Below are 12,065 nucleotides of genomic sequence, written 5' to 3' on the forward strand. Positions count from 1 at the left end.
ATTTATAAAATTATTTAAATTGCATATCATTCATCGTGCTGGTAAAGAACTTATTTTTAATCCACTGCAGTCTTTATGAATTTGTGTTACTTCACAAATATTACAAATATAATTTTTAAATTGTACTTGATAACTAGCATGACAGAAAGGACATTTTACTTCAGGATTTCCTTTGTAAATTGGTTTATAAGAAAAAGCACATAACGTAAATGGATTGTGTTCATCATAGTCTAATAAATGCTCATCCACAGGATTACTATCACAAATCTATAAACAAACAATATAAGTAAATTTAATACGTCATAAAATTTAATTTTAATATTGGTATTTCTTACTTGCAAAATTTTCCTAACTTGTTGAGCAACTTCAGGCCTTGGACCAAGTTCTAATAATCTTTTAGCAAATGATCGTGTAGTTTTATAATTTTTAAATTTAAAAAATGTATTTACTGCAGAACGTAAAGTTAAAATTTGGTGAATTGGTTGTAAACTACAATGTGTAAAATATGCAACCATCTCGCAAATTCTTTTTTGTTGAGACAATGTTGTTTTCGGGTGATGTTTTCTTTCTGTTTCCATTTTCAGACCTAGTATATATTCTCTACAAATTTCGATTAATTGTTGAGCTTCTGCAATATCTTGTCTTGAATCTACAATTAATAAAGGAATTGCATGAAGTATATTTTGTAACTTTTCAATTGCTTCCAAAAATTTACCAGCTGTAGTTAACTGATAACTTAATTGTAGTTGGTATATAAGATCAGAAATTTGTAAAATTATTGCTGGAAAGTATGGTTTTACATTAATTTCTTTCCAATTACGTAAAGGAAAATAATATACTGAAGGGCTGTTTGGAAATAAGGACATAGATATTCTTGAACATGAATATATATTCATAAATAATGATTTATATTTATTAAACTTTAAAATTCCAATTTGTTCATTTAATAAACGAAACGCTGAACTATAAGAACCAGCTAATATGTGATCCACTGCTAATCTAGAATTATTGATCCAATTATGAGTAACTGGTATCCCTTTTGATGGGGATGAAAAATAATTTTCATCAGATTTTAGAATATTATTGTTTTGTATTTCTATTGGTATGTCAACATCTTCAACATCCCATCCAGCTGCTTCATTCTGAGAGTCAATAATTTCATTGGTGTACTCATAATTTTTTACTTCATCTATAACATTGTTTTCATCTTCTTCACTTCCCCAACCTTCGATAGTAATAATATTTTCTCGTGGAGCTAATAATGCATTTACTTGACTTTTATTTTTGGATAAAATTGTGCAATCGAAAAATCCTTTAGAAATTGTTAACAATGGCCAGTTATTGTCTGTTTGGAAAATTGGAATTGGCGGACATAAATAAACAGCTTCTTTATCAATATCTATACATTGATTGTCAACATAATTATTTTGTAATTTATCTTCTATAACATTTAGTTTGTGAATATAATTAGTAACACATGCCAAAGATTTTTGACCAGATATCTGAAATAGATAGTAATTGTATTTTAATTGTAATTAAAATTTATGTTACATTCATGTTATTTTATATATTTGATAAATAATTTAATATTTATTTTAAATCTAAAATAACATTCATAACATATATTTGAAAAAGTATTAATCATACAAAAATTTGTTAGTTTTGCTTATTCGTATTTGATCTACAATTTATTATTTTTTTTTCTTTAAGGAATTATTAGATTACAATTTATTAATTAAATTAAAAATTGATCATATTGATTACATTGTACGAAAAAGACTTATCAAAATTTGTTAGACCACAATGGCAAATCAAGTGAATTTTATGTTGTATAGTACGAATTTCAAATAATTCACATCATACATGTACATGGCATACATGTAAACATTTTATATTAATAATTTTTCAGTTACTAAATTTTTTCTGCCTCTTAGATATTAAAAGATCAAAACATATCGACGTGATAGTCTCAACATGTACAAAAATGTGGATATATATATATATATATATATAATTTAATAAAAACTTTTAAACTATATTTATAAACTTTTTTTATTGGAATTGATATAATAAATTTTTTTAATGTAAATTAAATATTTGTAATCAATTTAAAAAACTAACATATACATTTTTTGCTGTTAAATTAAATTTGTTGTTTCTTATATTTATATTTTACCTATTTTATATTTCTTTATACTCGAAATGTTCAAATATCTAGAGCTATATTAATCAAGAATTAACAGAATCAACAGGCAACTGTATACTTTAAGCCTTTGGACAGTTATCATTTTTTTTAGATATAACTAAGTCTATCGTAAACTTACTTGTTCATGATAATTTTGTCTCAAGTATTTTTTTCTTTATTAGGTCTTATTTTATAAATAACATCAAATACCTAATAATGCCAGTAATATACAAGATTTGCTACTGATTTTCTTTATTATTTTATGATTTATATACACAAGAATCATTGCAACTTTGTTTTATTTATTTAAATATCTTTTGAATAAGAATATGCTTACCTTTAAAATCATCGCAAGTTCTTCAAAATCACCTAGTAATAAACTACCTTGATATTGACCAGAAAAATCTTTTCTAATCTCTGCTATTTTTGTCATCTTCTTAAGTTTCTCTAAATTACCAGTAATTAAATACAGAAATGCAAGTTTTTCAAAATTTTTTGTTCTCTGATAACACATTTCAACAACTTGATGATTTCCTTGCAATAATGCAGCTTGAGCTAGACTTTCCCAGCAAAATTTTTGATCTAATACACGTGCTGCTTCTAAAGCAACTTCAATATTACTACATTCTAAAGCTAAACTAAATCTAGTTTTTTCATCTTTTACAAAATGTAAAGCAACTTCAGGATAGCCCTTTTGTTGTAGATAAGCTATTATTGATTGTCCAACAAGATTAGCTGACTGTACCATGTGTAAAACTTCTTCATACTTACGATTAATCAATGATAATTTAAATTTAAACTCCGTTGAATCAATTCGCAAAATTCGAGCTTTACATTCACGATCCAAGCAATATACTTGATCTCCTTTAATTTTGGTCACATAAATAGGAAGATCCAATGTTCGAATTATTCCATGATCGCCATTAATTATTGCATATTTAATATGATTACTTGTTGTGTAAATAAAAACATTAAAATCATCCCAAGCACCTGATTTAATTCTAGTATTTTCATGTATAGAACACATATGTTCAAATCTTCGGTTATATATAATAACGGAATGTTTGGATAGAAATGCAACATAATTCATATCATAGGACCAAACAACATATCTACATTTTGGCACTTTTATTTCAGCTAATATTTTTTTTTGTTGAATATCAAAAAATAGGACTTGATCGGCATCACGTAATAAAATAACTCCTGTTCCAGCATAAAATATTTCATCGCAATTGGGAATTTGAATTTTCTTTGAAACTTCATTTTTAAGATTTTTTATTACTAACTAGAACATAAAACAATATAATAATTAAATAGAGGCATAATAAATAAAAATGAAATAATACAATCTACAGAATATATCAAATAACTTAAAATATATTTATTGTTAAGTAATGTTAATTAACAAAATGTAACTATTATTACTTATACATAGGTACTAAGGAAACTGTATTTGTGTTCTTTAATTACAATTAAATAAAGTTAATATATATTTTTACTTTTTACTTAATGCTTTTACTAATGTTTTAGATATCACCAAATGGTATAGAGTAACTCTCTGAAAATAACATTTATAAAATATATATCTGTTAATATCAGATCTGAAAAATGCATAAGTAATAAATTTTTTATTTTCTTTAATCTGAATAACAAACCCTATATGATATAGCGTTACAAGTACCACATTTTTCTTCAACGATCTTATATTTGATGTTCTACTTTTCATATTGAAAAATTCTATATAACACTATACAAGCGATTAGTGCAATAAATTAATTATGTCAGAAATTCGATTAGTTTTCTGGATAATGATCAAAACTTAGTTGCAGACAAGATAGTAAACATAATGCACAAGAAAAGTTTGTAGTTGCATCGCCGTTACACATTCTCAATTACTACTAACCTTCATACCGATAGTTACTATTGTCACTTTCGCTTTATCTCTACACAAATTTGTACTAAAAATGGGTGTATGTATTAAGTATAATACCTTGATATGGATAAATCTGTTTCGTTTGAGTCATAAATTATACAAAGCATAAACTGTTAACATGTAATCAAAATGTATGTATCTTGCAATAATTGCCGACACATTATTTGCATATTGTTCGAAACTGTTTGATTTCTTGGCTCAAACTGCCAATATTTCAATAGCTTTATAATAAATTATAACCCATCCTAGTAGATGCTTCGGTAGAAGTCAAGTGGAAGGGTTGTAGAAATGTGTCGTACGTCCAGACTTCGTTAACATATGGTTTGTTAACAGTTACATTAGTAATAAGCTGTACTCACTTCTCATAGAAGAGTGTAAGCTCTGTCTTGTCTCAATGATGCAGTTGCTCCTTGTTGATGGTGACGATGTTGTTGCTATTCTTGTAAGGATCAGCAATGGATTCTTGCAAGGAGTGCCCTTTGAAATATAAATAACGTGGTCTCTGCAAATTTTGTAAGGATTAGCAGGGACGTGCGCACACTCCTTGAAAGGACGTGTAGTAATGAATGTTATTCTTACAGCGATACAGCTATCTTTACCTGATCCTGTGATGAATAGTTACTTGAGAGAAAGACTACAGGTATACCTTCGTGATAAGAACTGCTTCGATTCCAGGCTTCTCGTAGTTGTACATTTTCTTGTAATGTAGTCAGCACTCTTGACTACTTGTTAACTGTTGCACACTTGAGAATTGAATTTGAGAGCTTCACAGAGAGTGCAACTGAGTGAGTAGCTAGTGGCTGTAAACTCTGGATGATGAATAGCGTGGTTGACTAGCGTGAATAGCTGATAAACTTCTAACTGGATGAATAACTATGAGCTCCGTCTCGTGGTGTGCTTCCTTTAAATATCCACGCGGCAGCTTACTTAGCTGGCAATAATGCATAGGTGTTGCTATGCGGGAATATTACATGACGTGCGAGACTAAAGCTCTGGAAGTTTGGAGAATTCCAAACAGTACGAAGACCAGATAAACATTGTAGGACATTTGAAAGTAATGCTTTGGAATATTCGAAAAATCTCGGAATCGAATGCTAACAAATTTTGATAGCCAGAAAACTTAAACCTTTCCGAAAGCCAAAGTCTCGGAAAATGTTCCAATTCCGAACACATATCTATTTCGAACTTTTTTTTTATATTTTGAATATTTATTTTTTTAATATTATAAATTAACATATCTATTTTTTAAATTCCACTAGGTTGTTACTACTAGATTGTTCTGTATTCATTTCTTTACTTTTACGTCATTCTTCATTCCATACGCATAAGATATAATTTTTTGAATATTCAATCATGAAATATTTAGGAGTATAAATTTCATTCTATTATGTAAGCATATTTATCTTATACATCAGCTATTTTTAGGATTATTATTGAATGAATTTATGCCTATCAGTCAATAGGATTATCTATCGGACAAGTAAATAAAATACCAAATATGTAAGTGACAATTCATAATTATTTGCACTATCAAATTATTAATTCTATATGTTTTCAAGCAAAAAAAATTAATTATTTGTAATTCAGTAAAATACTCACAACATTCTTTAGTATTTTATTTCTTTTATACACAAGAAAAATAAATGTTCGTGACCACTCTAATCATCAAACATCTGGCAACTGCATATATAAATTTATATATGAAGCTGGAAATTTTCTTAGTTTTAAGTTTTTATTATTAAAAATATGAAAAACTATACTATTCTATTAATATATTTCATTTGGTTAGAATATATCCATTAGTTCCTCCCAATAATTGATTAATTACTTTATTCATTCAGATCTCTAGATGGAGTATAAGAAGTTTGACTTGATAAGAACTAAAACTAGGTTAAAATACGGAGGATGACAGAACAGGTCATGACCAAAATCATTAAACAAATATTAGAAGAAAATAAATATAATTATAAAAATAATTAAAAATAATAATTATTATCATATAATGTCCAATGTCAAAAAATATGGAATTAATATAAAAAACTTTTTAAGTAATCGTTGTTCAAATATCTTAAATATAATTAATTCAGAAATTTTAATTACATCTGCAATGGTCGGTCAAACTTCTGAAAAAATTGCAAAATTAAATATAAGTAAAAATTCACTTAGTTATAATTTGAGATGAAGAAATGAAACTTTTATTGATAAGACTTAAACAAGATTTTTAATTTTGTATTTAAACTTAATTTTTTTGAAAAATTAAATTAAACCTATTTATATATAAAAATATGTATAATTTTTTGTATTTTTTGTATAATTATTTATGTATAAAAATTAAAAGTATTTGTATAAAGAGAAAATTTATTGAATATAATTTAGAACACTTTGTAATAATTATAAACCTGTAATTGTTCAGCTACCATGTTTTTCATGTAATCATACTGGTATTTAAAAATCAAGTTATGAACATTGATCAGGCCATATTCCTGTGATTGGTGTAAACATAAGATAAAAAATTAAAAATATTGTTATTAATTATAATATAATTTATATATTGATTATTATAACAAAAATCATTTGTTTATTATACATTGTAGTGTTTAGAATTTAGAAATTACTTGTTCAACTATGTATCAGTTACTGGGTTGACATATATATATATATATATATGTATATATATAATCTGCATAATCTTCCCACTTATTGAGTTATGGATAAGTAAATTAATTATAGTTTATTTATTTACATGTTAAATCGTTACTATTTCTCAATTATGACCACTTTCATGCAAAATTAATTTTTTTAATTGAAGTCAATTGGGGTGGAAGTATGTGTAAACAGATATGAATAAGAAGGTTATATATCAAATAAAAGAAAATAAATAACAAAATTGAAATGGTGATATAATGTTGAATAATCATAAGTAATCCAGTACTGTTGTGAACATTACTTAAAATGATTATTTTAATATAAATTTATTTAATTAAAATAAAAACAATGAATGCACAATAATGTAATAATTTCTAATGATTTCTAATAGTATTAATGGTTTATAAAGAGAACTTTACTTACAGAATATGTATTAACATGTCTATCAAGAACGGCAAATCTATTTCTAGCAACCCATAATGCCATAATTCCAGAAGCTCGTTTGGTTTCAGGTTCACTATTGCTGTCACCTTCAGATGGTAGAATATATAAATCATAGGTGCTATTTTCAATATTTGATGATGATCTTGTACATATAAGTATAGCATTTTCAGCTTGATTATAAGATAAACTGTAAGCTGGAATTTTACTGCCTCCTCTCAATTGCATCACTAAAGTATCTTTTAATGAATTAAAGTCCAGTTTGCGAAGAAAACGTTCTTTAATATAATATAATATATTTCCATGAACAGTGTATGCTGGCCTTTCTCTTTCTAATTTAAACATAATCATACCAGAGTCATGTCCGGCTGCAAATAAATTTAATGTTGGATGTGCTGCAAGTACCCAAAACCTTTCATGTTCTCGGCGAAAAGTATGAAGGCATGTACGTTTTGTCATATCCCAAACTCGAATACTTTTGTCTTCTGCATTAGATAAAATAATATCTTGCCTTGGATGAAATAATACACAAGATACATTATTATAATGGCCACGACAAGTATCAACTTCCCAAGCTTTGGCATCATTCATTCTCCACATTTTAATTTGTCTGTCATCAGCACCAGATACAATTAAAGGTAAAGTTGGATGAAAAGAAGCCCAATTTACTCCTCGATCGTGACCTTCTAAAACATGTTTTACTAAAGCATCTGCTTGTCCGAATAAATCAGTTGAACCCGGATTTTTTAAGTGATCATCTAATCCACTGGGTCCAGGGGCAACATTTTTTTTTCTAAGTCCAGAAATATCCCATACCCTTACAGTTTGATCTAAAGAAGCTGAAACAATAATATCTTCGGTAGGATGAAACTGTGCACACATTACATAATGGTTATGTCCAGTTAAAACACAGATACATGTTCGACTTTGCCAGTTCCAAACTCTTATTGTCTGATCATCAGATGCACTTAATATCCATGGATATTCATGATGAAAGACTGTTGTTCTAATATAATCTAAATGTCCTAATAGTGTAAAAATACATCTTCGCTGTTTATAATTCCAAACTTTTATTTTATAATCATCTCCTCCAGAAACAAATATTGGTTGTTGGTTGTGAAAACAAATTCCTCTTACTGGTCCATCATGTTCATCAAATTTTTCAAGTAAAGTACACATACGATAATCCCACAATTGTATCACTCCATTATGTAAACTATAATAAATTTTAATTACAAAATTTGTATACAAAATTTGAACAAAAGAAGTCTAATAATAATATTACTACTATATAATTACATATTTTTAACTGCTACCATTTAATTCTAATTATTTAAAACATTACAACTAGGTTGTATGTAGGTGTAACAAATTAGAAAAAATTATTGTAAAATAGAATAAAATTAATCTTGATAAAAAATAATCAAACATACCAAATTAACAAAGTAATAAATTTAAATAAAAATAAAATAAGATTCAAAAATCAATAATTCCAAAAAATAGTAAAATATAAAATTAGTAAATAAATAGATATTTAAACTTTAATTTTAAAGATTGTATATATATATGTACAAATATATGTAAATATATCCAAATATAAATATATAAATGTATATTCATGTACACAATCAATCTAAAAAATATCGATTACTTTATAATTTAAATAACAATCCATAATTTGTATAGTTTATTAGTTAATATGACTTGCACTCTAAAATTTAATTTACACAATATAAATACACACTTTTATATTAACAATCTGATGCACTCACTTGTATATAAAGATACATATAAAATAGATGAAAATATCTTTTACAATAAATTAATTAACTTCTTATACACTATTTACAGCTTTTATTATAGACAGTATAATAAAAATTTTCAAATGAAATTTTTTTAATTTAATAAAATAAACAATTTTTTTTAATTAAATATCTATCTGATAAACATAAGTCAAAATATATAAAATATATTAACCTAGCAAGTATCCATGGTCGCTTAGAATGAAAAGAAAGACCCTTAACTCGAGCTGACTTAGTTTCAAATTTAGTTAACATTTTTGTATTTTTACAATAATTGTGTTATTTCAGTTTATATACAATTATTACTTTTTAAACATATTTATAATCAATTTATAATTAACTACACGTCACTTGGAAAAAAATACAAAAACTAATAAGGGTCGTATTCATAAAATCAGAAAACGTAAATAATCTATTCATTTATAGACATGCGCATTTTCGATTGAAACTTAATGATATTCAAATAAATTTCAAAATTAATAATACATTATTCAAATAAGTTAAAATATATTTAATAAAATTTAATTAATAAAATATACATAAATTTTATTAATGATCGTACATTATTTACAATTGAATACAAAATTTTATTATTTGAAATTCTAAATCATCATTACAATTTTAAAATGTATATTTTTTGTAAATTTGCTTCTGAAAATAAAATTAAAATGATAACATTTAAATATATTTATTATAAATATTTAATTTTTCCATTTTTCATTGAATTTTAAAGTAATTAATATTTTTATTTGTAATTAAACACATTTTATATACAGTTTTATATTATAATAATCTAAAATAAAAACAAATAAAAACGTTGACACCGGTTCATAAAAAATAATTAAAAAAGTAATTTTAGTAATAATGTTATATAAATAATACAATTATATTACTGTCATATTAAAAAATATGTATGAGCTTTCGTACAATCCCAACGATAAATATAATTATATTTTTTTATAATTATTATTTTATAAATATTAATAAATTTCAATATTTGAATAAGAATCTAGTATATATTAAAAGATTTAATTATGTATTATATTGAAATTCCATTCGTTAGACTTAGAAATGTCATAATATTTTTTATACTTTTTTATAATTATTATAAAAAACACTGTACCATACGTAATTCTCGTATGTAGATTCACGGAGCTACAATATTATTGCCTATGTAATTTAGAATATTAATCTACTTTAAGTTATTTACAGTCTGTAATAAAAAATACAGTGTTGATATGAATTTAAAAAAAACGAGGACAACTTATGGTAATGCAATATTTTTAATATAAAGATAAATGTTATATAATTTATACTAAATTATATACGTTTCAGAGGAATTATTATTTTCCATTATAATAAACATAGTTACTAATTAGTAAACTGAACTACCAAGTTACTGCTAAGTAAACTAAAAATTCCAATTTATTACATTAATTTGAAGAACTGATGAAAATTATTCAGGATACTTTAATTTTTATTCTTATATTGAAGTATAGATGTTAGATAATAGTTATGAAGATCATTTGTAAGTTTTATGTCATAACTTTTTAAGAAAGCATTTCTGCAATTATTTACTTACAAATTTTAAATGTTTAATCAGTACGATTTGATTTATTATCGTTTTGTAAGTAATCAACCAATTAAAATTAATAGTACTTTAATATATGAGTATTTTCTCGTTTAATTAAATAAATATCTCTAGAAATTTGAATATTTATAAAGAATTTTAGTTGATTTTTTTTTAAGTTTTTATGTTTTATTAAAGTATAGAATCGATTTATCTCTATTAATTTACAAAAACTTTCTTCGTTCTATTACAAAATATTTACGGTAATTATTTGAACGCGATAATGTTTATGATGCTCAAATGTGGTATGACCAAAATCATAAGAAAATAACTAGTTTTTAAGAACAAAACATTTTTGATAATAAACAGTCTTAAAGTTAGTGGAACTATTTAGAGCATCACGTTATAAGTACTATGGTTCATAATAACAATAAAAATAATGGGTTACCATCACTTCACTAAAAATAAATGCATATTATTTAAAGATTTATAATAATTAATACCACTTAAAAGTTTGTGTGATTCCTTATAATTCGCGTTTTTGATAAGAAAACAATTTATACTATACTAAATTTAGAATAAGAAATGTACAGTAAGATATCAAGATGTATGTATCTAATTATTTCATATACCATTTTTTAATGAATATTTTATTAAATTAAATTAGCTTTCTTTTTTTTTATATAACATGGTTTAGCCAACTTATAATTTTTATGCTGTTATGTACATATTAAAATAAATAACATCGTTATGTAGTTTATTAGTGATAATTAAAAATTTTCTTATATACATAAATTATTGTTGATCATGTGATTACAACGATTTTTTTCAAAATATTTATATAAAAATAATATTGATAATGTTTTGATCCAGTTCCCATGTTATTTTTTTACGGAAACACATCCTAACGAATTAGCTGAATAGAGATTCTGCGCAGAATCAACAAAGAGAATATTACTATCTTAATTTTATTTAGAAAATAAAATACGAATGAAGTATTATACGTTCTAACATTTTGTATTGGCTATTTTGTATTTTCAATCAAATTATAAGAATTCATTTTTATTTAAAATTTCTTATAAAAAATATTAAACTAAGGATAGAATGATTTCTATGAGCAAAAATAAGAATTTAAATATAAATATAATTTTGAGAATTTGTATTAATATTATAAAAAAATTTGTCACCCTTTGTAAATTAAACATATATTAGTTATCTATTATTTTATTTTACTTTTATACTTCTATACTTTTATCAGTTCATTTAAATGTATGTAATATAACGATAGAACTATATGTTTAAAAAATATTTATTATGTTTTAAATATTTATTTTAAATAGAGATTTCCATTTCTAATATTTATTTCTTATTTTGTATTTCTGATTACATATTTTTTACGTGAAACTGATAAGTAAGAATTATAGAATATAGGAGTATGGAATGAGGTCACGTGATCAAGTTGCAATTTAAGAGCGCTCTTAATCCTAT

The 12,065-nt window shown here is 24.6% G+C and overlaps 1 protein-coding gene across 1 annotated transcript; it reads right to left on the reverse strand.

Annotated features, from left to right (window-relative positions):
- Positions 1-9,319, reverse strand: alphaCOP (coatomer subunit alpha). Its single transcript, XM_011505544.1, has 5 exons — positions 9,183-9,319; positions 7,188-8,421; positions 2,523-3,470; positions 336-1,502; positions 1-267 (listed from the first exon to the last, which is right to left on the reverse strand). Exons 1-5 carry the CDS (start codon positions 9,260-9,262, stop codon positions 31-33), a joined length of 3,666 nt encoding a protein of 1,221 aa, XP_011503846.1. The 5' UTR covers positions 9,263-9,319; the 3' UTR covers positions 1-30.
- Between the last annotated feature and the right edge of the window lie 2,746 nt (positions 9,320-12,065).

Source organism: Ceratosolen solmsi, unplaced genomic scaffold, assembly GCF_000503995.2.
Source record: "Ceratosolen solmsi marchali unplaced genomic scaffold, CerSol_1.0 scaffold65, whole genome shotgun sequence".
Lineage (NCBI taxonomy): Eukaryota > Metazoa > Arthropoda > Insecta > Hymenoptera > Agaonidae > Ceratosolen > Ceratosolen solmsi.

What these genes read in the sequence shown, in the direction of transcription:
- alphaCOP (XM_011505544.1), bottom strand. Translation starts at nt 9,262, where the DNA reads ATGTTAACTAAATTTGAAACTAAGTCAGCTCGAGTTAAGGGTCTTTCT. An exon ending in CGACCATGGATACTTGCTAG is followed by an intron (nt 8,422 to 9,182) that starts GTTAATATATTT and finishes AATTTATTATAG; the next exon opens with TTTACATAATGGAGTGATAC. An exon ending in AAGTTAGGAAAATTTTGCAA is followed by an intron (nt 268 to 335) that starts GTAAGAAATACC and finishes GTTTGTTTATAG; the next exon opens with ATTTGTGATAGTAATCCTGT.